The sequence below is a fragment of the Amblyraja radiata genome, chromosome 2 (assembly GCF_010909765.2).
Source record: "Amblyraja radiata isolate CabotCenter1 chromosome 2, sAmbRad1.1.pri, whole genome shotgun sequence".
Taxonomy (NCBI): domain Eukaryota; kingdom Metazoa; phylum Chordata; class Chondrichthyes; order Rajiformes; family Rajidae; genus Amblyraja; species Amblyraja radiata.
Window position 1 is genome coordinate 107,578,263 of NC_045957.1, and position 27,975 is coordinate 107,606,237.

General features: G+C 42.9%; 1 protein-coding gene across 1 annotated transcript; it reads right to left on the reverse strand.

The window, feature by feature from the left end:
- Positions 1 to 2,534: 2,534 nt before the first annotated feature.
- On the reverse strand, positions 2,535 to 27,741 carry steap1 (STEAP family member 1). Its single transcript, XM_033013162.1, has 5 exons — positions 27,569 to 27,741; positions 27,110 to 27,222; positions 17,821 to 18,312; positions 3,866 to 4,030; positions 2,535 to 3,185 (listed from the first exon to the last, which is right to left on the reverse strand). Exons 2-5 carry the CDS (start codon positions 27,200 to 27,202, stop codon positions 2,871 to 2,873), a joined length of 1,065 nt encoding a protein of 354 aa, XP_032869053.1. The 5' UTR covers positions 27,203 to 27,222; positions 27,569 to 27,741; the 3' UTR covers positions 2,535 to 2,870.
- Positions 27,742 to 27,975: the final 234 nt, after the last annotated feature.

Below are 27,975 nucleotides of genomic sequence, written 5' to 3' on the forward strand. Positions count from 1 at the left end.
TGCGTAAATACCCTAGTGAGATTTCCACTGGAGGAATGTGTGCAAAGCAAAAATTGTGTCATTGCTGACATACTGTAAGTGGAATGACACACCGTGTACTGAACATAATTACATGAAAATAGTGTATTATATACATATGCACGTTTTGGATAATGATGGATCATGTAGAGTTGAACTGGTCAGTTCTGATATTAAACGAGAAAGGGAGTAAATGAGATGGTTGATTTCACTAGTGAGGTCCGAATGCTATAACAAGCCTATACTAAAAATGAAGTGATGTTCCTCAATTTTACATTGGGGCTCAATATAACAATGCACAAGGCAACAGGTAAATACATTGGAGTGGGGTTGAGAGTTAATGCGACAGTAACTGGAAGCTGAATGTAGATGCTCTGCAAAGTGGTCACATAATCTGCAATTGTTTTCCCCATTGTAGAGATCACATTCAAAGCTAAATGCAGCATCACCACCAGTTGCATTCACCAGAGTATCTGGCACGCTTATGCTGTGTTGAAATCAGTGAGAACCCATCAGCATTAATCCCATTTTCCAGTTCCTGGCCTGTAGCTCTCTGTGCCAATGCAATTTAACAGCTCATCCAGACACTTCCCAAATGCTGTCACCAACTCTGTCTCCACCATTCTCTCCAGCAGTGCATTTCAGGTACTTGCCATTCTCTCCCCCTCCCCCTCCCCTAGCATTCCTTCCTCTAGCCCCACAATTTGCAACTGCAATACTTTTGTCTCTGTCTTTTTATCTCTAGCCTATGTCCAACCATCTGCCTATCATAATCCTCCCTCTCCTGTATCCATATTAGTTGTCAAGGCTTTGCCCTGCCCCTCCTCTCTCCCAGCATTTTCCCTCCATCCCCCCCCCCACCACAATCAGTCTGAAGAAGGGTCCTGATGCCTACCGTCACATATCCATAGATCCTGACTGACCCACTGAGTTACTCCAGCACTTTGTCTTCTACCATCTTCCTGTCTCCTACTGCCAAGCTAATTTTAGATCCAATCTGAAACTAGTCCTGGATCCCATGGGGCCCTAACCTTTTGACTTTCATGTGAGACCTTACAACATGTCCCTCATCAATGCACTTTGTTATTTCCTCAGTTCAGTTTAGAGATACAGCGCGGAAACAGGAACTTCGGCCCATCATGTCTGCACCGACCAGCGACCCCCACACATTAAAACTAACCTACACACACTAGGGACAATTTGACATTTCTACATTTATACAAAGGCAATTAACCTACAAACCTTGGAGTCTTTGGAGCGTGGGAGAAAACCAAAGATCTCAGCGAAAACCCACGCAGGTCACGGGGAGAACGTACAAACTCCATAAAGATGAGCACCCGTAGTCAGGATCGAACCCGGGTCTCTGGTGCTGCAAGGCAGTAGTTTTACCGCTATACCACCATGCCACTTATATTGGTCTGACAAGTTTTACTCATGACAAAGCTATGCTGGCTAACTCTCATCAGTCCCTGCATTTCCAAACAATCCTTAATCCTGTTCCTCTGAATTTTTTTCAATAATTTCTCTGTTAATGCTGTTAGGCTCCTGGGTCTGTAATTGCCAGGCTTTTCCCTGGTGCCCTTCTTGAAAAGGGGGACCACATTTGCCATCCTTCAGTTCAGGCTGGTTCTCTGGATGCTTTCAAGAGAGTTAGATAGAGCTCTTAGGGATAGCGGAGTTAAAGGATTTGGAGAGGAGGCAGGAACGGGGTACAGATTGTGGATGATCAGCCATGATCACATTGAATGGCGGTGCTGGCTCAAAGGGCCAAATGGCCTACTCCTGCACCTATTGTCTACCTGTCACCTACCTTGAGACCAGTGGAGATTTTTAAAAAAATCTCAGTTAAAATTCCAACAATCCCTTCACTTGCATCCCGTAGCAGCCTAGCATAAATCTCATATGGTTCTAGTGATTTGCAGTCAGCTAAAGTATCAAGTGCCTATTTATGGACAACAAGACTAGAGTTTCACTTTCTTCTTAGCTGAGTTCTCCAACTGCAAATGAAAACACAAAGAACTCCAGATGTTGGAATCTTGAGTAAAAGGCAATGTGTTGGAGGAACGCAACAAGTCAGGCAGCATCTACAGAGGGAATGGATGGGCAACGTTTTGGGTCGAGAACCTTCTTCAGCCCGAGTCAAAGTCTGTTTCCTTAGGGAATACCAATTAAAGTTATTCACCTTGGGTCTCATCGATACTTTGTGGCTCCATGCACAGATTGCCCATGTTGCCTCTAATGGACATTACTCTCTCTATGGAATGCTCACAAGCCAGAGATACGAACCGAAGATGTGAGGCAGGTTTGAATAGTTGCAGATTATGAATGGTTGCAGATTAGGAATTAGAAACATAAAAATGGAGTATCCAACTTCTTACCATTGGGAGGTTGTGAGTTACCCAAGCAAAATATGAGGAATATTATAAATTAACCATTTTGTTTTTGGTATTTTTATTGGGAATAATTCTGAATTTCAATATCAAACAGAATAAGAAATATGATGCCAGGATTCAATATTGAAGAGTTAAAAAACTTTATTTTTTATTTTTAACATTTCAATAATCAGCTTGTATGCTGACTATAAACCATTTAAAATACCTTGGTTACTGCACAAATTGTATGGAATATGAAGTCACTTTGCCTTTGTAGTGAAGTCACTTTACCTTACCACATATATTAAATATTGTTTTAGTATACGTGCATACTTTACTTATTTAAACAACTCAACAAGAAACATTTAATAAAAGGAATGATATCCAGAACAAAAGATGTTTTACACAAAGACAAATGTACTTTCCACGTACATATATCACAATAATCAATTGGGAGTTCTATTCATTTGTACTATGGAGTTATTGTTGATCTCCCACTGCATGCATTAATCCTTTAGTTGTTGACTTATCTTCCATCGCATTAGTACTAAGAGCAGGATCCATTTTATATTTTGACTTCCATTCCCATCCTCTTCGAATTCTACCCAATCTTTTTGCAAGACATGGGAACAGAAATATAGTTTTGCACAGTAAAACTATAACAGGCAAAAAAACTGCAATTATAAATGTTGGCGGTGTATACCAGATGAAGTACTTGAGCTCCACCCATTTTCTCCAAGCATACACCAGTGCATGAAGAGTACAGAGGAGTAATGCGCAATATCCCATCTTTGACTGTAACACAGACATGGTATAAATATGTTAATGTTTTTGCTTAATGATAATACCTCTCATTCATATCAAAAGTGAACCTCATCCATTTGCCACATAAAGGCATGTACAAAATAACTGCTTCTCCAAGGAGAACTATATCAGGAACAAATGAGAAGCTTCTCCAATGATTATCTAAATGTATTTATTACTAGTCTATATTATTAAATCTTTGAAGTTATGTGAGTTTCATCCAAAACTTTGTTCATAATCATTTGAGCTGTTGGAAATTTATGGACATTAGTTAATTCGATGGGTGTTTAAATAAGTCCATGTGATGATATCTAGAAGGGCATTGTTTGCATACTACCAGGAGAACCCTCTACCTACATTCAATTACCATATATGATGTTAGCCCATGGATATCCTGGGTATCCATAATCCTGCTTCATCAGCTTCAGGAGATTCACAGATGTTGCTTAACTAAAATCTCCTTCTGATCTTCTATAGCCTGAGGGGAGGAAACGTTGTGTCTCCCATTTTGCTAGAACTGTACTTGTAATTCAAAATTCTATAGAATATAAGGCCTTCCCGTGGTGGTCTCATATGATTATGGGTGAAATAATCGATGACATGCCCTCACTCCATGGTGATGATCCTCTAATAAATGTACACGCACCATTTTATATTTGTCAAATAAGTACCTGTATGCATTGGAATTCTCTCCAATTCAATGAGTTAGTGACAGAAGGAACTGAAGTCGCAGCCAAAACAGAAAGAAGTGCGAGACCCAAAATTCCCAAGGAAACATAAATTTCCATTCTCCATACATCATCTTCAATCCAGGCATTTTCCTTGTTTTCTTTTACCTATTATAACAATATGCAAATAATTATTTAAAATGCATATCAATATGGCTTATTTAGATATAATATTAATAGTTCTGCTGCAAATGGAAGTTCCCTGTTCTATCCAAATATGTTGCTTTGTGAAACTCTATAAACAGTGCTATTAATAAATCCATGCTTTATTTTTAAAGGGCTACTCCCATCATAAATCCAATGACATATGCCATGGAATCAGGAACTAATGTTACTTGACTAGAGACAAGTGATAAATTCTCAAATCTGAATACAAATCCAGAAAGGCGGTGAAAACAATGCTTTAAAAACAAACTAAATGTGAGTTCAATGCATTATTCTACAAATTCTACAGTTTCTAATGCTTATCAAATTGTGTGTCTGCTATTTGCATTTCTACAGAATTTCTGGTATTGTTCACTTAGTTTATAAATTTGAAGCAGCTACTTCAATTGAACGTTTCTCAAATAGTCACTGGGCAACGTTCAACATGGTTCCTCCTGAACTTCCAGTTGCAAGTAAGAAAATATCTGCAGAAACAAAGAACTAAAGATGCTGGTTAATACACAAAAGGTCTGGTGACACCACTGTAAAGCAGCCTATTCTGATGTACAAATCCTGTTGTGGAAACTCCAGGCTACAAGCTCCAAGCTCCTAAGATCTTACCCTCCAGTTAGTTGGGACTAAACATTCTCCTACACTGCTGCAGGCACGCAGGCCCTGTGATCCAACAGCTACAGATTTGTTTAATTTAGTTTAGTTTAGTTTAGAGATACAGCATAGAAACAGGCTCTTCGACCCACCAAGTCCACGCCGACCAGCGATCACCCGTACCCTAGTTCTATCCTACACAGTGGGGCCAATTTACAGAAGCCAATTAACCTACAAACCTGCACATCTTTGAACTGTGAGAGGAAACTGGAACACCTGGAGAAAACACATGCAGTCACAGGGAGGACGTACAAACTCCATACAGCCAGCACACATAGTCAGGATCGAAGGCACAAAAGTAAGGTTGCAGTGAAGGGAGGTTGCATTGCTAACATCATGAGTAGGTTGTAAAACAGGGCAGATTGTGAAATGAGAGAAGAGGGATCAGGATTGAGAGCATTGCCATGTTTAACGGTCTCAGCTCCACCATTGTCCATGGAGGTGAGGTGGCAGCATGTCCATGTCCTGGGGATTTTGTTCCTGGTGTGCATCTTATTTGCAGCTTCCTTGTATTGAACTAGACTATTGAGGACTTCATGACTCCCTTGGGAGAGTGGAGTTCTTTCTTTCTCTCCAATTCATTGCCAAAGACCTCAGAACTGCTGGAATTTAGAATGTTGAGGGAATCTTATAGAAACATAAAATTCTTAAGGGTTTGGACAGGCTAGATGCAGGAACAATGTTCCCCATGTTGGGGGAGTCAAGAACCAGGGGGTCACAATTTAAGAATAATAATAATAATAATAAATTTTATTTTTATAGCGCTTTTCTAAGACTCAAAGTCGCTTTACAATAGTAACAGACAATAGCAAACGGAGAAGCGGCGAACAAACAGCGCCAGCGTCCTCTCCGTGCAGCACATAAAGAAAGAATACAGACATAACAATAATAGACATTTAATCGGAATAACATATAATCGGAATATAACAAATAATAAAGACATCACAGAGACACAAATTAAAAACAGAATTCAATCCAAAAACAGAAAATCAAAAACACAGTGTGAAGAGAGAGCAGCGGCAACCAATTCGTGCCAGCGTCCACTCTCCCTTCACGGCAGCCATCTTGGACACAGACCTACAAGACTACAGTTAGACAAAAAAAAAATCATCCCCCCACAGTGGATAGCACTGTGGGAGAAGGCACAATGTCCAGTCCCCACCCCATGTTCACCCCAAAGTCAGGCCTATTGAGGCCACCGCAATTGCCTCTACGGAGGCCCGATGTCCCTGGCCGTTCTCACCGGGTGGTCTTGCCCCGGCGTCGGGAGAGTCCTTTCGGCGGCTGGGCCACTTGGAACGGCCGCTTCCTGGTTGGAGCCCGCGGCTGCCGAAGCCGACAAGGCCGCGCCGGTTTGGAGCTCCCAGGCTCCCGTTGTTGAAGTCGGCGCCTCCTCTCCGCTCCGCAGCCCGCAGCCCGCAGCCCGGAGTTGTTGCTCTCGGCGGTCCAGCTCGCCAGAGCTCCAGCGCGTCGCTCCAGCGCGGCGACCCAGGCAAGGGATCGCCCGCTCCGCTCCGCTCCAGCGCTCCAATGCTGTGCCGCCGCCGAGGCCGAGGTGCTGGGCGGTTCCCGCCAGGAAACGGCGCTCCAAGCCCGCAGGTAGGCCACGAGGACGGATCGACGGGCAGCCCGGAGAAGAAGCTGCCTCACCGACCAGGTAGGGACCTAGAAATTAGGTTTACACCTACCCCCCACATTAAAAAGACCAAGGGGTAAGGGGTAGGCCATTTAGGACTCACATGAGGAAAAATTTTTCACCCAGAGAGTTGTGAATCTGTGGAATTCTCTGCCACTGAAGGCAGTGGTGGCCAATGCACATGATGTTTTCAAGAGAGAGTTTGATTTAACTCTTAGGGCTAACAGAATCAAGGGAAATGGGGAAAAAGGAACGGGGTACTGACTTTGGATGATCAGCCATGATCATATTGAACGGCGGTGCTGGCTCGAAGGGCCAAATGGCCTACTCCTGCACCTATTTTCTATGTTTTCTGTGTTTCTAATCACATAACAATATTGCAATCTTGTCTGTCATCAGTCAAATTCTATTAAGAATGGGAATGTTGTGGGGTGAGGTGTGCTGGGGGGGGGTAATTATTTCAAATTTCAAAAGTTTATCATGGACCAGATAGCATAATGGAGTGAAATTATCAATAAAACAAAAATGAAGGAACCAGTAGATCAATATTTATTCCCATCCAAGTGAACAAATAGGAAAACACCTAAAAAGTAAGGTCTATTCCAATGTGCTTGCTTAAAAGGGATCTTGATTGAGATTATCAGTGACCTCGGTCAATGGCATATCAGGCTGAAGACACACATTTATGTTCCTAAGTACTTTATGAGGAAGTAACCAGGCAGTAAGGAGCTGAAGGTACACAAAAAAGCTGGAGAAACTCAGCGGGTGCAGCAGCATCTATGGAGCGAAGGAAATAGGCAACGTTTCGGGCCGAAACCCTTCTTCAGACTGATCGGGGGTAGGGGGGGCGGGGACAAGAAAGGAAAAAGGAGGAGGAGCCCGAAGGCTGGGGAATGGGAGGAGACAGCAGGTGGACTGAGGAAGGGGAGGAGATAGCAAGGGCTAACAAAATTGGGAGAATTCGATGTTCATGCCCCCAGGATGCAGACTCCCCAAGCGGAATATTCCTCCAATTTCCGGTGCTGCTCGCTGTGGCCAGGACAGAGAGGTCGGAGATGGAGTGGGAGGGGGAGTTGAAGTGCTGAGCCACCGGGAGGTCAGCTTAGTTATTGCGGACCGAGCGGAGGTGTTCGGCGAAACGATCGCCCAACCTCCACTTGGTCTCACCGATATAGATCTGCTGACATCTAGAGCAGCGGATGCAATAGATGAGGTTGGAGGAGATGCAGGTAAACCTCTGTCGCACCTGGAACGACTGCTTGGGTCCTTGAACGGTGTCGAGGGGGGAGGTAAAGGGACAAGTGTTGCATCTCTTGCGGTTGCAAGGGAAAGTGCCCGGGGAGGGGGTGGTACGAGATGGAAGGGAAGAATTGACAAGGGAGTTATGGAGGGAGCGGTCTTTGCGGAAGGCAGATATGGGGGGAGATGGGAAGATGTGGCGAGTGGTGGGGTCACGTTGGAGGTGGCGAAACTGACGGAGGATTACTTTTTGTATGTGACGGCTGGTGGGGTGAAAGGTGAGGACTAGGGGGACTCTGCCCTTGTTGCGAGTGGGGGGATGGGGAGAGAGAGCAGTGTTGCGGGGTATGGAAGAGACCCTGGTGCGAGCCTCATCTATGGTGGAGGAGGGGAACCCCCGTTCCCTGAATAATGAGGACATTTCAGATGTCCTGGTGTGGAACGCCTCATCCGTGGAGCAGATGCGGCATAGACGGAGGAATTGAGAGTAGGGGATGGAGTAAGGAGCTGAATGTCACCCGAGCTAAATTATATTGAAAATAATGAATTCAATCCAATCAGCTGTTTAAGAAGGAACTGCAGATGCTGGATAAATCGAACGTAGACAAAAATGCTGGAGAAACTCAGCGGGTGAGGCAGCATCTATGGAGCGAAGGAATATGTGAGGTTTCGGGTCGAGACCCTTCTTCAGACTGATTAATCCAATCAGCTGAAAAAAGACAATGGATAGCAAGACTAATCTGAGGAAGGACATTCTTGCCATAGAGGGAGTACAAAGAAGGTTCACCAGACTGATTCCTGGGATGTCAGGACTTTCATATGAAGAAAGACTGGATAGACTTGGCTTGTACTCGCTAGAATTTAGAAGATTGAGGGGGGATCTTATAGAAACGTACAAAATTCTTAAGGGGTTGGACAGGCTAGATGCAGGAAGATTGTTCCCGATGTTGGGGAAGTCCAGAACAAGGGGTCACAGTTTAAGGATAAAGGGGAAATCTTTTAGGACCGAGATGGTGGGGTCACGTTGGAGGTGACCCCACCATTTTTACACAGAGAGTGGTGAATCTCTGGAATTCTCTGCCACAGAATGTAGTTGAGGCCAATTCAATTGGCTATATTTAAGAGGGAGTTAGATGTGGCCCTTGTGGCTAAAGGGATCAGGGGGTATGGAGAGAAAGCAAGTACAGGATACTGAGTTGGATGATCAGCCATGATCATATTGAATGGCAGTGCAGGCTTGAAGGGCCGAATGGACTACTTCTGCACTTATTTTCTGTGTTTCTATGTTTCTAAGACCTTCTTCATACATGAATAGGCATTCCATAAGGAAAGAAACAGTGATGGTGACTATTGTTGTGCCAGTCAAGTACTAGAGATTAAGCTACATAGAGATGTCAGAGTTTAGGAGAGTCACAGAGTTACAGGTCATGCAGCACTGAAATGCTTCAGCTAAGTCTGCACTGACCAGCATTCATCCACTTTACACTAATCCCATTTTTATTGCCCCACATTCCTATCAACTCCCTCCAGATTTTAACACTCGCCTACACTCGAGGGGCAATTTAGAGTGGCCAATCACTATAGGAAGGGAATCAGAGAACTCACAGAACATAGACAAGTACAGCACAGGAATATGCCCTTCGGCTCACAATATCTGTGATGCCAACTAAATTCATTTTGTTTGCCTGCACATTAAACCCACGTTGTTGGAGATGTATAGTAAGTGCACCTCTGTATAGGCCCATGTTCTGCATAATAATCAAGAGGAGCAGGAGTAAAATAAAGAAGTTAAAAGCCTGAGTGATGGCGCTGATTTCAAGTTAAGCATGAAGTGAAATTGAATGAGGAACATATATTATCCAGTGCATATATTATCAACGTGTATTCCAACGAAAGCATTCAGAGCATTGTTGAAATCTTGACAAAATGCCATTTGAAAAGGAATAAAGGAACAGGTCATGACATTCAAAACTTGAGAATTTATAATTATAATCAGAAGTGAAAAGACTGGCTTGCTGAAAAACAGCAATATAGAATTTTTGTGAACATAAAACAGCACAGGAATAGGCCCTTCAGCCCACAATGTCTATGCTAAACGCAATGTCAAATTATAGTAATACCTGCCTGCACATGATCCATATCCCCCCCATGTCCTGTATGGGTATGGCGCCGTCCTGTATGGGTATGGCTGCCCAGCCTGCAGCTGTCCGTTTTTTTCATCTCTTTTTAAAAATTTTAGTTAGTGGAGTTTTTGTTTTTCGGAGTTCTAGTCTTTTTTATGTGGGCGTGGGTAGAGGAAGGGGGAAACTGCTTTACAGGGTCCCTACCTGGTCGGAGAAGCGGCTTATCTCCGGGCAGCACCTTCGACCCATCCTCGCTGCCTACGAGCAGGCCTGGAGTGGCGTTTCCTGAGGGGACCGGCCAGAACCTCGGCTTCGGCGGCAGCGCAGCGCTGGAGCGCTATCGCGGAGCAGAGCGGGCGATGCGTTGCCCGGGTCGCCGCGCTGGAACTCCGGTGAGCTGAAGACCGCCGATTAAACATCGCGAAGCTGCGGTCTGTGGAGTGGCCAGCTGCGGGCGGCGGCACTGAACCTTAACATCGGGAGCCTGGGATCTCTCGCCGAGATCGCCAGTTGTGGAGCTCCATCCAGCGCTTCGGAAGCCGCGGTCTATGGTAAGGAAGCGGCCGTTCCAGGTTTCCCAAGCCACTGTGAGGGTTCTCCCAACGCCGGAGTACCATCATCCGGCGAGAACGGCCTGAAACATAGGGCCTCTGTAAAGGCGACTGCGGAGGCCTCAATAGGCCCAACTATGGGTGGACATGGGGATGGGGACTGGACTTTGTGCCTTCCCTCATAATGGGAACCATTGTGGGGGGATGTTTTTTATGTTAAATTTCTTTATCATTGTTATGTTGTTTTCTTTTTTATGTGCTGCAATGGCAATATGCATTTCACTACACCAATTGGTGGGTGTGACTAATAAAGAACCTTTGAACCTTTGAACCATGTACCTATCTAAACACCTCTTAAATGCCACTGTAGTATTTGTTTCCACCACCATCCCTGGCAGTGAATTCCCGGTTCTTACCACTCCATGTATAGGTTTTATGTAGTTCACCTTGATTAGTACACGTGTCAGAAGTTAGGAGGAAGAGATAGATCAGCCATGATTGAAAGGCAGAGTAGAATTGATGGGCCGATGACCTAATTCTGCTTCTATCACTTATGATCTTATGATCTACGTGTAAAAAAAACTAGCGCCACACATCTCCTTTAAAATTAGCTCCTCTGACAAATCTACACGCTATGACCTTGAACATTTCCACCCTGGGAAAAGGATTCTGATTGTCTTTTCTTTCCATGCCTCTCATAATTTTATTACTTCTATCCTGTTTTTCATCAACCTCAGACATTTTAGAAAAAACAATCAAAATTTGTCCAAATGTCCTTGCAGCCAATACCGCAGCATTCTGGTAAACCTTTTCTTCACTTTTCTAAAGGTTCCACATCCTTTCTGTAATGGAGCGGGCAGAAGTGCACCCAATACTCCAAATGCGGCCTAACCAAAGTCTTATAGAGCTGCATCCTGACTTCCTGACTCTTATACTCAATGCCCTGACCAAGGAATACTCACCACCTTTTGCCCCACCAGCCTCTGCACCCAACATATCATACTCAACCATTTCCATCACCTCCAACATGATCCCATCACAAGGTACATCTTCCCATTTCCACCTTCCACAGAGACCACTCTCTCCGCAACTCCTTGGTTCACTCGTCCCTTCTCACCCAAACCACCCCCTTCCCTTTCTCCTGCAACCGCTAGAAATGTAACACACGTCCCTATACTTCCTCCCTCACCTCCATCCAGGAATGCCAGCAGTTTTTTCTAGGAGAGACAGAGTTTCACATGCACCTCGTCTAACCTCCTCTACTGCATCTGGTGTCCCCAATATGGCCTCCTGTACATCGGCAAGACCAAGCATAGACTTGGCAACCATTTCGCTGATCACTTGCGCTCGGTTCATCAAGGCCTAATGGACCTCTCAGTCGCTAACCATTTCAACTCCCGTGCCCGTTCCCATACTGTCGTGGGCCTCTTCCATCATCAGAATGAGGCAAACTAGAGGAACAGCACCTCGTGTTACACGGGTAGCTTACAACCCCATTGTATGAACATTGAATTCTCCAATTTTAACTGATCCCACCCCCCCCCCCCCCTCCCTCCTCTCATTCTCCCCCCTTCCCTCTCCAGGGCCCCACCTGTAATTCAACTGAATTCTCCCCCCCCCCCCACACCCCCTGCTACTTTCCCCAGGCTTCACAATCTGCAACACTTTACATCTATCTCACACCTTTTCTTCAATCTCTGGCCTTTATTCCAACCAACCATTTGCCAAAAAAAAGCACTTGCTTGCCATGTGTTGCCCTGCCTCTGCCCTTTTCCAGAGGTGAGTGCTCAACTCGACTCAATTACACTGAAAACCACAGACAAAGCCAGAAACCTTGGTGTAGTTATGGACTCGGATTAGAATTTTAACAGCCATATAAAGACCATTACCAGATTTGCCTATTACCATCAAAAAAATATTGCAAGAATCAAGGGATTTCTGTCCAAAGAAGACACTGAAAAACTTGTTCATGCATATAATTTTAGTAGGTTAGATTATTGTAATGGCATCTTTACAGGTATCAATAAAAAATCAATTAAACAACTGCAGCTTATCCAAAATGCCACTGCCAGAGTCTTGACCAACACCAAGAAAATGGACCACATTACACCTGTCCTTAAATCTCTGCACTGGCTCCCTGTGTGAAAGAGGATAGATTTTAAAATTCTGTTACTGACCTACAAGGCACTGAATGGTCTAGGTCCAAAATACATCTCTGACCTACTTGTTGTATATGAAGCGCCTAGACTCCTCAGGTCTTCAGGGACAGGTTTACTCTGTGTTCCCAGGGTCAGAACTAAAAAGGCTGAAGCAGCATTCGGTTTTTATGCTCCACACCTGTGGAACAAGCTCCCTGAACACCTGAGGTGTGCACAGACTGTAAGCGCATTTAAATCAGGCCTAAAAACACTGTTGTTTACTATAGTTTTTCCATAACCCGACATGCAGGTAATCTTAACCGTCTAATTTTAACCCTTTTATGTGCTTTTTAAAATAGTTTTATTGTTTCATTGACATTGTTTTATTATTGGTATTGCTTATTTTGCAATTTTTAATTATTGACTATTTTATTTTTTCTTTCCTGTAAAGCACCTTGAATTGCTGTTTGCACGAATGGTGCTATACAAATAAATTTGCCTTGCCTTGCCTTTTCCAGCATTCCTCTCCCCCTCTACAATGTCTGAAGAAGGTTATGTTAGTCACCTATTACGTAAGTCAGGGAGTGCCTGGATTTATCAAACAATAGAAGTCCTTGCAGAGACTTCCAGTCAGAATAACATCTTGCTACCATTACCCACTGTCATCTATGGGCAAGCCAGTTCTGACTCCAAACTACCAAGACACTGTGAATCTCACTTGAATAGCACTTCCTTAAATGGCTTTACACAGAAATAAATTATTATGAATGAAACCAAAGGAATCTGGATGGAAGATTAAGTTAAAAAAGTTTAAGGGAGACAAACAAGATTTCTGTTTTGGCCGAGAGGACACGAGCCAGGCAGCATGGTTTTGTAGCATTTACAATTCATTGCCTGAGGTGATGCCTTCACCAAGAGATTAGCACTGCTAACAGAGACAATAAGGTAGTTTTGGCATGTAATAAGAAGCAGAGTGTAAATTTTAGATTAGAATCAAACATCATCCCACCCACTATCTGTGGCAGAATGTGTGGTTATATGTTTCTCATCAATCATCCCAGAACCCACACAGTTAAAGCTAAAAAACAATTTGTTTTCATCAATTTCCATGGGAGCAGGCCATGTGGTTTTGTTGATGTAATCAGAGATAGCAAGTTGATAAAAAGAGTAACCAACAAAATACTACTCTTAAACTATGAATGCACATTTTAAATTTGTCGAGTGCAATTTGTTTATTTTTATTTTTTTAATGAATATGAAATATCTAAAGGATTAAAAAAAAAAAATAGTAAACAAATTACACTCAACAAATTTAAAATGTGCATTTGGTTAACCAATGTTCATAACCACATAAATCATTAGGTGTTAATCCAGGAATAGACCCACCACAACCAATTTGTATGATTATGTGTAGGAAATGCAATTAAGCGTTTGTTTGATCATTTGGGTAATGGACATCATCAAGTCAATGGAATAAAACAATAGGCAATAGGTGCAGGAGTAGGCCATTTGGCCCTTCGAGCCAACACCACCATTCACTGTGAGCATGGCATATCATCAATAATCAGTACCCCGTTCCTGCCTTCTCCCCATATCCCTGACTCCGCTATCTTTAAGAGCTCTATCTAACTCTTTCTTGAAAGCATCCAGAGAATTGGCCTCCACTGCCTTCTGAGGCAGAGAATTCCACAGATTCACGACTCTCTGGGTGAAAAGGTTTTTCCTCATCTCCGTTCTAAATGGCCTACCCCATATTCTTAAACTGTGACACCTGGTTCTGCACTCCCCCAACATCAGGAACATGTTTCCTGCCTCCAGCGTGTCTAATCCCTTAATAACAGGCTAGGTGCAGGAAGGTTATTCCCGATGTTGGGGAAGTCCAGAACAAGGGGTCACAGTTTAAGGATAAGGGGGAAATCTTTTAGGACTGAGATGAAAAAATCATTTTTTACACAGAGAGTGGTGAATCTGTGGAATTCTCTGCCACAGAAGGTAGTTGAGGCCAGTTCATTGGCTATATTTGAGAGGGAGTTAGATGTGACCCTTGTGGCAAAAGGGATCAGGGGGTATGGAGAGAAGGCAGGTACTGGATACTGAGTTGGATGATCAGCCATGATCATATTGAATGGTGGTGCAGGCTCGAAGGGCCGAATGGCCTACTCCTGCACCTATTTTCTATAATCTTATACGTTTCAAAAGATCCCCTCTAATCCTTCTAAATTCCAGTGTATACAAGCCCAGTGTATACAAGACAATTATGATAAAGAATTGAAACATATTATTATTGAAGCAAATACACAACAAGATTGATTACTGGAACCAAAATGTGTAACACACGTGGGAAAATGCTTTAGGTAGCATAATGTGGATGGCAGTTTAGTGCAATGATCCCTTTTACAAGTGATTTTATTGCACACGAGGCCCAAGGCATTGTGTACAATAGAATAGGCCCTATATATTGAAACCTGCACAAAGGGCCTCTTATCTGCAGGTTCCTGTTATTGCACAGATCATGGAGGAAGTAAGGTCACCAGCATAATGAGGGTGTAGGGGAGGAGGTGTATGAAAGATAATTTGGAGGGTGGATCATGAGTAAAGGGAGAAAGTAGCACAGGAGTGGGGAGATGATCAGAGAGTGGAGAGAATGGGTTGGTCTGTGAGATATTGGGCAAGGGTGAGGTGTGACATGCGTTTCCATAGGATTTGTAAGGGAGAGGCTTGAGGAGTATGTGTGCTCAGGAAGACAGCTGGAGACAAGGGAGTAAACGTGATTAAGAAGATGCTCAATGCTCCTGAAAACTTTGAGAGTATAGATTGGGAATTGGGAGAAACAGGTGGGTGGCACTGATGACTAACAATATTATTTAAACAAATCACTTTGGTGTGAAAAGATGGATGCCTCAAACCTGCCAGAAGCAGCTCAGATAACATATAACATAGAACAGTACATCACAGTAACAGGACCTTCGGCCCACAATATCTGTGCCAAATACGATGCCAAAACCAACTCTTATGGAGGTATACATAATCATTATCCCTCCATTCCTGCAGATTTATGTGCCCATCCAAAATGCCACTATTATATCTGCCTCCACCACCATCCCCAACAGCACATTTCAGCCACTCGCCACCCACTGTGTAAAAAATCTGCCACGCACTTCTTTAAACTTTGCTCCTCTCAACTTGAAGCTAAGGTCGCATTCACTTTAAATAATGCCGAAAATACTTCATCTCTCCAGTTAAGACCTATTTTCATGTGTGAAACCTGTCCTATTTGTGAGCCTCAACTCACTGAATTATTTTGTGTAAGTAACTTCAAAACATGCATTGCTCTCCATTCTATGTTATCCTACACATGGAAGGTCTGAATAAAATAAAATGCAGGAATGCACTATTGGTGGAATTAACCCCGTAGAGTTCATCGAAAATTTCCATTGCACCCAACACAAAAAAACATGTCACACAATAGAATTTCTAGGTCAATGTTCTTTCACATCTGGATCATCAGCTGAAATCTAGTTTGTGTTGATCAGAATAAACCACATTATGATTAATGCTGCTGTATGAAATGACTGAATAATTATGATCTCTAATAGATTAAACTTTATAATGTCCATAATAGGTAGGAACAGGCAACATCATTTCTATAACTAGTATTAGCGATGTTACAATTCCTACCTTCAGCGGCGCTGCAGTTCTGCCATTGGCCGTGTGCACGACTTTGGCGCCTTTGAGGGGGGGGACGGGATTAAAATGCCGTTTTGTACTGCCTATCGGAGGCGGACTTCCTCAGGCTGCTAGCTGCTGCAGAAAAATCGATCCGCCTCCTGTTCGCGCTATACATTAAAAGTTTAATTTAAAAAAAAATTAATTGCTGGACAATTTAGTATTTGGATTAAAATAAAAAGCTACTTCGAATGCCCTCAATGCCTAAAACGTGATGGATTGCAAGAACGGGATAAAACAAAGTATAAGTCGTATATTTTACATATAATCTTGCTTCTTGGGATGGGTTTAATCTAATTTAACGTTGCGAAAATGTGATTTGGGCCCCATACAAACCGGCAGTGTTTTTCCTGCCGATATGGGGTTCAAATTAATCAAAAATCCAACGTTCCAATCGATCGCGTTCCAGAAGCAAGATGATTAAAATGCCCATTTTATTTTGAGATAAGCCATCTAAATTGTCTATATTGTGTGTTATTCTCTCTCTCCATGATCATTATTTTAAAACTAAATAATCACAACAGTTTGAGCCACATGTATTGTGCAAAAAACAATAATTTGATTATATTTTGGGTGGATGTTTCGAGATTAATTTATGGGAATTAAATATTAAATTCCTTCCATCTGGGATATAAATTCATGGCAGTGAGATTTAAAAATCATGTTATATTGTGAATTCTTGTGTGAATAGGATTAGTTTGTTATTTGGATACTTAGGCTATTTAAAAAAAATATCCTTTTCTTAAGAAATGGAATCTACAGGACATTGGTAATGGGAAAGTAGTGGGCAGAAAGGCATGTCATGTGGTTTGAAGAGCAAAAACTTGTAGTTTGTAATGCCAAAATTGAAAAGTTGAGGAAAAACGAGTTGCTTATTGGTTACAATCTGAGGAGTAAGATGATGCTACTGATTATGATATGCCAATGCACCAACTGATCTTCTCCATAAAGACTTGGTCTATTGCTAGAAATTTTAATTTATTTCCCTATCTGTTACGGATTTACAGCATATAATACAATAATATTAAAGTTCTGATCTTGAGAATATCACATTTTAGAATTTTCAAGGCAGTCTGGGTATTTATTACTATATCCGTCACAGCGGTCAATTTTGTAATTAGCTACAATTAGGTAATTAACTAATTATATGCTTTAATTTCAGGTCATCCAAGTAAGATGTTTTATATTTGTTTCAGAATGCTTCAATCTATAATAACTGAAAATTTCATTCAGTTCTCTTAATTTTTAAGAATGTTATGAGCTTTTGACTGTCCTCGATCACAGCTTTTATGTTAAGTCAATGGAAAAGCAATAGGGAACAAGATGCTAATTTCCGAGTATGAAAATGGCCATAACTTTTTTAATACTGAAGATATGAAAGTGAATTAGGTGTCAAATGAAACTTCTTTTTATGCTTTAACTGATGAGATAAATTGCAGACTTGATTTTTAAAATCTCAAAATGTTGTAACATTGCTACTAGTATGTGAACAAAAAGTATGCCTTATGTGGTTTCTTTGTTTGAATGAACTGACATTATATATATTTTTGATGTTAAACTGCCAGTCCAAAGAACATTCCATTCCCTGGGAAAGAATCAGCCTTCACTTTTATGGGCATTAACAAAGCTGCAGCTTTTAACAATTTAAATATCCTGATGTTCCAGGAGCTCTTACCTGCTGATAAGCCCAGTTCAGTAATTTATACCTGTACGATCTTCTCATGGGATAGCACAGACTGAAGAATGCATGTAGAACAGCATAAAAAAAGCTGAGCAATCCAAGTTGTTTCCGTGCTAACATCCAGCGAGCTAACCATTGAGGAAATCGTCTGTACTTTGTACCAAAATAGAGTTGGAAGATGGCTGCCAGAATTCCTGGCAAATAAACTAAGGCCAAAAGTATAATCGCAACAACTGGCAGAACTTTGTTCATGACCAAAATTGGAATTTTGTAAAATACATTTTTGTTTTCTGTCATGTAGGGATAAATGATATCCCTGAGTAAAGTGTAAACAAATGCAACTATGGACATGCCCCCAGCTAGCTTAGCAGGAAAATGCCAGTGAGGGAAAAGCTCCAGTTGTCCATCCAGATGTGATGGATATTCAAGGTTATCAAAGGGAAGATGATTTGGTGTTGCCAAATTTCCTGTTGGCATTCTGGAATTCTGCAAAACAAATTAGTTAGAATCAGTGAATAGAAGAATGTGGTTGACAAACAAATAGGTTCACAGCTATAATATTCCATTCACTTTCTCCAGATCAAAAGGGTAGCTGATGGGACTCGTATAGGCCCAAGCCACGTCTGTCTTTTTGTGGGATATGTGGAACAGACTTTATTTCAGTTCTACTCAGGTTCACTTCACCAAGTCGTCTTCTGATACTTCGTAAACCATGCATTGATGCTGCTCCTTCATCAGTACCAATCTCAAAAACGGCAACTTTTCTGCTGCCAATTTTCACCCTACACTTTACCTTCACATGGTTTACTATTGACTTTTCTCCTTCCTTTCTCTGTCTCTGTCTCCATCTCTGGGGGAATATTTCCGACCAACATCCACTACAAGCCCACAGACTGCCACAGCTATTCCTCTTCCCAGCCTGTCTCCTCCCAGTGTTCCTCTTCATTCTCTCATGGCAGATTTCCTCATCCCCATCACATTTATTTTATTGATGGGATATTTTCCAATAGGTGGCTCTGAAATTTCCTGCACCCCTGCTCGGAGCAGGATTTTCAACCATACATGCTATTTGCAGGCTGCTCGTGCAGATAAGGTCATAAGTAGTAAGAACAGAATTAGGCCCATCTATTTCTGCCTTAAAATGATGATGCATGCATGCAACGTCTGCTTGAAGATTACTTCAGTTTAATTTAAAGGAGTCCTGCCTGAGCAGGTAAAAGCACAATCCACCCACAGAGCTCAACCCTTGCTTAAACAATGCCAATCCCAAGTTATGACCCATTAACCTCTGAGTCACATATCCCTGACATGTGGATCTGTCTCATCTCCAGCTACGAACCATCTCCCACCTGCAAGGTGATCTCTGCCAGATGATCCTCAGTCAAATGCATCTCACAATCTTCCAACCCAACTAGTCTCCTGGTGCTGGACTAACCACTACTCCTTCATTCTTGGTTTGACCTCCACTTCCAATCCTTTCTTTTCCTAAAACATGGACAATTCAGCAGACCACCAAGCCTTGGGTGTCCGAGAAGAGTCTTGGAAGCTATGGACATCTGCTGCTCCTGGTTGCAAGCCGTTTTATTGCTCCTACCCATTTAACCTGTTCGCCTCATCCATCTCCACTGCTAGGATGAGGCCAAATGCAAATTAGAGGAACAGCCTCAGAAGCCATCTCTGGTTACCCTTTAGATGGTGGTGGCAGTGAGTTGTTTCCTTGCACTCCTGCTGTCTTCGAGGTAAAGCTAGTGACAACGTGCAGGGAGTTCCAGGAGATAATAAATGACCAGCAATATATTTCCAAGTGAGATTGAAGGTGAGGGATAGGCTTTGTTTATTTTTCTAGGCAAAAGTAATCATAAATCTGGGAGGTGGCACAGTGGTGAAACAACCCTGATTGGACTGGTCCAGGATGGGGTGGAATCTGCCTACAGACAGGAAGTGACACAGCTGGCATCCGGGTGCCACCTCAAAGGTAGGAGTTTCTCGACTATCATAGGCAACTCTTTCTCCTCCCCAGCTAGCCTCTGCTGTGGGGTTCCACAAGGTTCCATCCTTGGCCCCATTCTCATCTCCCTGTATATGCTCCCGTTAGGCCAAGTCGTTGAAAGGCACGGCATCTCCTTCCATTGCTACGCAGAAGATACACAACTCTATCTCCCCCTGAAGCCCAAAAACCAATTAACCAAAAAACCCAATGACCCATTAACCTTACCTTACCCGCTGCCTCGAGGATATAAAGTGCTGGAAGGCCCAGAACTTCCTCCAACTAAATGAGAGTAAGTCTGAGGTCATCCTTCTCAGCCACTCATACTCAAACAAAATGATAGCAGGCAGCCTTGGAAGCCTTACCCCACTACTCAAACCTCACGTCAAAACCCTCGGCGTGATATTTGACTCAGAAATTTGACAAACAAGTCAATGCCGTGGTAAAAGCTAGCTTCTTTCAGCTTCGGACGATAGCTAAAATAAAGCAATTCCTCCACTTTGATGACCTCGAAAAGATCATCCACACATTTATCTCCTCCCGCCTAGATTGCTGCAACCCTCTTTACATTGGCATCAGCCAATCTTCCCTGTCCTGCCTGCAACTGGTCCAAAACACCGCAGCGAGACTCTTGACGGGCACCCAAAAAAGGGACCACATCACCCCGATCCTGGCCTCTCTCCACTGGCTCCCTGTGCGGTTCCGTATACATTTCAAGACCCTCCTCTATGTATACAAAGCCCTCAATGGGCTTTCCCCCTCCTACATTAAAAGTCTTCTCACCCACCACTCCACCTCCAGGTCCCTCAGATCGGCCAACTTGGGGCTGCTGAATATCCCACGGTCTAGGCATAAGCTTAGGGGCGACCGCGCCTTTGCGGTTGCAGCTCCTAGACTGTGGAACAGCATCCCCTTTCCCATCAGAACTGCCCCCTCCATCGACTCCTTTAAGTCAAGACTAAAAACTTATCTATACTCCCAAGCCTTTCCTGACGTCCACTGAGCGAGGGCTATATGTATATATGTATGTAGTTTGTTTGGTTATACTATTCTTATAACAAATGTAAAGCACTTTGGCCAACGCGAGTTGTTTTTTAAATGTGCTATATAAATAAATGTGACTTGACTTGACCGCAAGAACCTGGAGCTCAATGGCCTTAAGACGGTGGAATTGAATGTAGCCTTTAGGAGAGCTCCCCCTCCCTTCCCCCCCACTCAACATCAACAACAGTCACATCTGTGGAGTCATTTAAGTTCCTTGGAACCATCATCTCCAGGGACCTTAAATGGGAGGCCACCATCGACTCCACAATCAAAAAGGTCCAACAGAGGATGTACTTCCTGCGGCAGCTGAGAAAACACATTCTGCCACAGGCAATGATGGTCCAGTTTTATATGGCCATCATAAAGTGTCCTCACCTTCTCCATCATGGTCTGATTAGGCTCAGCCATCAAGCATGACATTCGGAGGCTGCAGCGCATCATTCGATCAGCCGAGAAGGTTGTTGGCTGCAACCTTCCCCCCATCGATGAACTGTACACTGCAAGGGCCAGGAAGGGAGAGGGTAAGATCATCGCTGACACCTCTCACCCTGGCCACAAACTCTTTGAAGCATTTCCCTCTGGAAGGCAACTCTGGACTGTCAAAACTGCCACAACCAGACATAAAAACAGCTTTTTTTTCACGAGCTGTAACTCTACTCCACAGTCAAAAGTCTGTAGCCTCCTTGTGCTCTGGTATTTTATTTAATTCTTCACATGTTTAAATTATAATATTTTATTTTTAACTGTCTACTGTATATCATGTTGTTACTTGCGAGCAAAGCACCGAGGCAAATTCCTTGTATGTTTACATATTTGGCTAAAAAAACGTATTAATTAATTAATTCATTACAATTCAATTAATCCAGAGGCCTGGGCTAACAAATCCTATCACTGAGTTACTAGTCTAGAATTTGGAACACCAACAATTAGTGTTGGTGATAATGATCACATAAACTGCTGGACTGCTATGTCATGTGACCTTTAAAAGCCACTCAGCTGTACCATTACAGCTACATTGACCAATAGAGTAAAAGGACTTAAAAAAATTGAACACAAATTAAGGCAGTGTGACTTCCCACTTGAAAACATTAAGGCTAAGGGTGTTTGACAGTTAAAACATCACACCATTAAAATCCACATCAACTCAAATGTACTGGAGAGCTGTTGGGGTAGTTACTACATCTGCCTGTCCTCACATTGGTTCCAATACTGAATCGATTGCAGGGGTACAAATATACTAAAGCTGTGCAGCAGCAGGGCAATTCTGGCAGTAGCATGTTTAATGCATATTTTTTCAGGATCTGGAACGGCCTGTATTTATTTCCCATCCCCAAGTATCCTTGAAGCAACTGTCTAGTCAGCCTGTTTCAGAAGGCATTTAAGATTCAACCATGCATTTATTTGAGTCTGGAGTCACATGTTGACCAAATGGGGTAGCACTTGTAGATTTTCTTCCTGAACAACATTAAGTAAGTATATTGGCCTTGTATTCACATACAGGAATTTGCCTTGGTGCTCCGCGCACAAGTAACAGCATGACATACAGTGACAGTTACGAATGACTCAGAAAACATTAAACATTAATAATAATAAAACATTAATGATGAAACACCATTGATCAAGCATGTGAAGCAACAAAATACCAGATCAAAGGGAGCCTACAGATTTTTGGCTGTTGAGTAGAGCAACTACTCATGGATAATAACTGTTTTAATGTCTGGCTGTGGCAGCTTTGACAGTCTGGAGTCGCCGTCCAGAGGGAAGTGATTCAAAGAGTTTGTGGCCAGGGTGAGAGGGGTCAGAGATGATCTTGCCCGCTTGCTTCCTGGCCCTTGCAGTGTACAGTTCATCAATGAAGGGAAGGTTACAACCAATAACCTTTTCTGCTGATCGGATGATTCGCTGCAGCCTCTAGATGTCGTGCTTGGTGGCTGAGCCAAACCAGACCATGATGGAGAAGGTGAGGACAGACTCTGCGATGGCCGTATCGAATTGGACCATCATTGCCTGTGGCAGATTGTGCTTCCTCAGCTGCCGCAGGAAGTACATCCTCTGTTGTGCCTTTTTGACTGTGGAGTCGATGGTAGTCCCCCACTTAAGGTCCTTGGAGATGATGGTTCCCAGGAAATTAAAAGACTTCACAGATGTGACTGTGGTGTTGTTGATGGTGAGTGGGGTGAGGGGAAGGGGAGCTCTCCTAAAGTCTACAATCAATTCCACTGTCTTAAGAGCATTGACCTCTAGGTTGTTGCGACGGCACCAGGAGACCAGCTGTGGCACATACGAGTATTTAATGACAGCCCTGGTCGTTTTGTGATCAAAGTATTTATTTTCTTACTGACAGATTATTAACTGAACTTAATGGCCCTACCATTCACTGTGAAGAATCTTCCCTGGCTTGACTGCAACACATCACATTTATCACAGCCATGATCATATTGAATGGCGGTGCAGGCTCGAAGGGCCGAATGGCCTACTCCTGCACCTATTTTCTATGTTTCTATGTTTCTATCTGCATTAAACTCCATTAGCCATTCTTCAGCACACCTGCCCAACATATAGATCCTTGATAATTGATTTTTGATAACCATCTTCACAATCAGAGATACCGCTCATTTCAGTGTCATCTGCAAATTTACTAATCCTGCCTTGTACATTTTCATCCAAACACCACAACAGCAATGGGCCCAGCACCATACTGAAGCATACAATTAGTCACAGGCCTCCAGTCGGATAACAAACTTTCACCATCACCCTCTGTCGTCTCCTTCCGTGAAGCCAATTTTTTATCCCGTCTGCCAGCTCTCCTTGGACTCTATGTATTCTAACCTTTCAGAGCCACCTACCATGTGGAACCATCAAATGCCTTGCTGAAGTACATATAGATAATGTCTATGGCTTTGCCCTCATCAAACATTTTGGATACTTCTTCAAAAAACTCAAATTCCTATGACACGATCTCCTCTGTACAAAACCATGCTGACCCTGTCTATCCAAATGTATATATATCTTACCCCCCAAAATCCTCTCCAGTAACTTGCCTGTCACATATGTTATGCTCACTGGTCCCAGGCTTTTCCAGGCAGGCCTTTTTAGTGATGCAACGTTATCCAACCTCCAGTACCTCATTTGTGTCTAATGATGATTCATATATCTCAGCCCGTACCCCTACAATTCATTCTTTAGTTTCCCACAGTTGTCTCAGATATATCTGGGAGATTTATCTACCTTCATGGGGAAGTCCAGGACAAGGGGTCACAGCTTAAGGATAAGGGGGAAATCCTTTAAAACCGAGATGAGAAGAACTTTTTTCACACAGAGAGTGGTGAATCTCTGGAACTCCCTGCCACAGAGGGTAGTCGAGGCCAGTTCATTGGCTATATTTAAGAGGGAGTTAGATGTGGCCCTTGTGGCTAAGGGGATCAGAGGGTATGGAGAGAAGGCAGGTACGGGATACTGAGTTGGATGATCAGCCATGATCATATTGAATGGCGGTGCAGGCTCGAAGGGCCGAATGGCCTACTCCTGCACCTAATTTCTATGTTTCTATGTTTCATACACCTTAAGAGGTCTAGTGTATACGTACTGCTCTCGAGGCATCTCCATTAACTCTCTTCTTCAGTATTCATGTCTTTCTCCGTGGTAAAATCAGAGGAGAAATACTCATTGAGGACTTTGCCCATCTCCTGAAGTTCCACCCAGAGATGCCTACATTGGTTTGTGAGTGGCTCTCTTGCTACTCTACTTACCCACTTTTTCTTAACGTACATAAAATCATTGGATTCTCCTTGACATTATCTGCCTTCTTTTCCTGACCCGAGCCTCAATTTATCTCATCATTCAAGCTTCCTTGCTCCCACCTGCTTTGCCCTTTACTCTAACAGAAACATGCATGCCTTGAACTCAAAACATCACACTTTCAAAACAATCCCACTTTCTTGACATCCATTTGCCTTCAAACATCCTACTCCAACCAACTTTAGCAAGTTTATGTCTAATAGAATCTGAAGGAAAGAGAGAGACTGCACACCTCAGAAGGTATGGGGCAAGACCAACAGAGGGGGAGGTTATGTTTCCCCTGGATGGTGTGTTCTGATCAACCCCTGAGGATAAGGGGTTGGCCAACGGAGTGAGATTCAGGATAAGTTGTTGGCCATTCAGGACAGAGAAGGAAGGTCTTTATCTGGGTAATGCTGAATCTCCGGATTTCTTTACTATGGAAGGTTGTAGAGCAGAAATAATTGGGGGGTATTTAAAATGGCAGTGAACAAACATTAGAAAGATTGGTTAATTGTGAGCATAGAAAGAGAGATATGGCCTGGGGTAGATCACCCATGATCATTTTGAATGGTGGGGCAAGGTTGAGGGGTCAATGACTTAGTCCTGCTTCTAATTTATTTTGTTCTTTGGACAAGTTTTAGATATTAAGGAAATCAGAGGATATAGTCTTAATTCAGGAAAGTGGCAATGAGGTAAACAATCAACTCTTGTTCTATTGAGTGACAGAACAAATATGTGGTTACAGCCCAAGACTCCCTATGTAATGAAGGAAGTGCTTTTGATCAAGAAAGTGCAGTGAAATCTTACCAGATTGATTTCTGGAATAGTGTGTTAGTGTGTTAGTTAAACGCAAAGAGAATATAGTCTATAATCTCTCAGGTTTAGAAGAATGATAGTCTCTAAAAATCTCCTTTAGGCCACAATTGAAGTATTATGTGCTGTTCTGGTTGCCCCATTATAGGAAGGATAGGGGCAGCACAGTGGCACAACAGTAGAGTTACTGCCTCACAGCACCAGAGGCCCGTGTTCGATCCTGACTATGGGTGCTGTCTATAGGGAGTTTGTACATTCTCTCGTGACCTTGTGTGTTTTCGCCAGGTGCTCCGGTTTCCTCCCACTCTCCAAAGATGTACAGGTTACAGGTTAATTTGGCTTTGGTAAAAATTGTAAATTGTCCAGAGTGTGTAGGCTAGTGCTAGTGTACGGGGATCGCTGGTCGGTGTGGACTGGTTGGGCCAGAGGGCTTGTTTCCATGCTGTATCTCTAAACTAAACTAAAAAAATATGGACATTCTGGAGAAGTTTCAGAAGAGGTTTACCAGAATGCTCTCTAGATTAGGGTGTATTAGTTACAAGGAGAAATTGGACAAACTTAGATTGTTTTCTCTGGAATGCTCGAAGTATATAAAATTAAGAGAGGCAAAGATAGGTAGATGGCCAGAACCTTTTTCCCAGACTAGAGGGCATAACTTTAAGATGAGAGGGACAACGTTTAAAGGAGATAACCAGGACAAGGTTTTTACATGGAGGGTGATGTGCAGCCAAGGATCGTGTTTGAGGCAGATATTATAGTAGTGTTTAGGAGGCTCTTAACATGGATATGTAGAGAATAGAAGTATATGGATCATGTGCAGGCAGAGGAGATTAGTTTATCTTGGCATCATTTTCGGCCCTGACATTGTGGGCCAATAAGCCTGTTCCTGTGCTATACATTTCTATGTTCTATGAAATATATACAATTCTTGCGTGCTTGACAGGCAGAGAATTCCAGAGTTTCAGCATCCCTTGGCTGAAGAAATTAATTTTCTTCTTTGACTGTTCTCCAGATGCTTGCATTATTATTCTTATTTTTACTGTTCTTAATATCCTGCATTAATCCCATATCCTTGGATTCTCTTAATATCTAAAAATCTAACAGTCTCTGCCTTGACACAGTAGAAGATGCAAAGAAGGGATGCGAAGGATTTCAGGGTATCACCACCTTCTGATTGTTCAAAGGCAATCGAGTGTGCACCAGCCAGCATGTCTCTTCAGCACGGCTAGCCACAGCCACAGCCAGCATTGGGTTGAGTTTGAGTTTAGTTTATTATCACTTGTACTGAGGTACAGTGAAATTGGAAAGATATGGAGATTTGAGAAATTGCAGAAGAGAATGCTCTCTGGATTAGGGAGTATTAACTACAAGGACAGGTTGAACAAACTAAGAGGAAAAGGTTTTGTTGTGTGCTAACCAGTCAGCGGAAATACAACACCTGATTACCATCAAGCCATTGGTCATTTTGTTTATGTAAATAATTACACTTTTTAAAAAAAAATTAAGAATGATGATAATCAGACAAAAAAACAAAATTAAATTCTTACGTTCAGTATATTTCAGAATGAGATGTCAAACCACAGTAACATAGCATGAAAATGTTTGCTAAACTTCCAGTAAACCTTACTTCTGAATAAAAATAGTTATGTGCTATTTTACCATTCTTATGTCATCTGCTCCACTTGTAGACAACTCCATTGTACACATTTCATCTCCGTTATTGCCAGCAGGACAAGCACTCTCAACATCCATTGGGGAGCCCGCGTTAGTACCTGGAAAAATCAACAGAAGTATGTGCAGTATCGCAGGTCCTCGCACAAATTCAAACTAGAATCAACGTTTAAAGCCTCTGATTTTCTTTAAACATGTGATATAAGTGGCCGCGCAAATATAACATTAAAACAAACTAGAGCTGGAGATATTTTACAGTGAGATGAAATTGGATTGTCAATGGAAACTAATGCAACTAACACCAGCCGAACCATTCGCGCCCAGTTTCCTGTCTGTGGGGCTAACTCGCAGCTCTACCCTTCTAAACTCTCTCCAAGCGCAGGCGAGCGTCGCTGTGCGGCGAAAGGTAGCATAGTGTAACAGGGAGAGTCGATCAGAGCTGCCAACTTGTTGCCCCGCGTTTCCCAAAGTGTTGTCAGACCCTATCAGCCAGGTGGTTGCGACAACCCAAACGCAAGGCACTGCTGACCAGTTCCCGAGTTCCCTCGCCTGGCTTGAAACATACCGTAGAGTGAGTGTGAGTGAGCGTGTGTGTGTGTCAGTGTGTGGTGTTCATCCGATTCCCCGTCACTCACTTAGCCAAACTCCACCCTCCTACACCTTGATTGGCTCAGACATTCTGTCAATAGTATCCACCCTAGCAGACACTCTTGCTCATTCAGGGTTGACAGTGCAAATTACAACACAGCAGTCCACAGCAAGACTTTCCTGCACTGGAGCATGTGGCCGTTGGAGACTGCAAATATCAACGCACTTCCTTTAACATAGGAACACGTTATTCATAAAATGTGCCG

Bases quoted from the DNA above. Each gene is read 5' to 3' on its own strand.
- steap1 (XM_033013162.1), bottom strand. From the start codon at position 27,202: ATGGATGTTGAGAGTGCTTGTCCTGCTGGCAATAACGGAGATGAAATG. The intron at 4,031-17,820 runs GTAAGAGCTCCT...TTGTTATAATAG, and splicing joins TGAACTGGGCTTATCAGCAG to GTAAAAGAAAACAAGGAAAA. The intron at 3,186-3,865 runs GTACTTATTTGA...TCTGTGTTACAG, and splicing joins GAGAATTCCAATGCATACAG to TCAAAGATGGGATATTGCGC.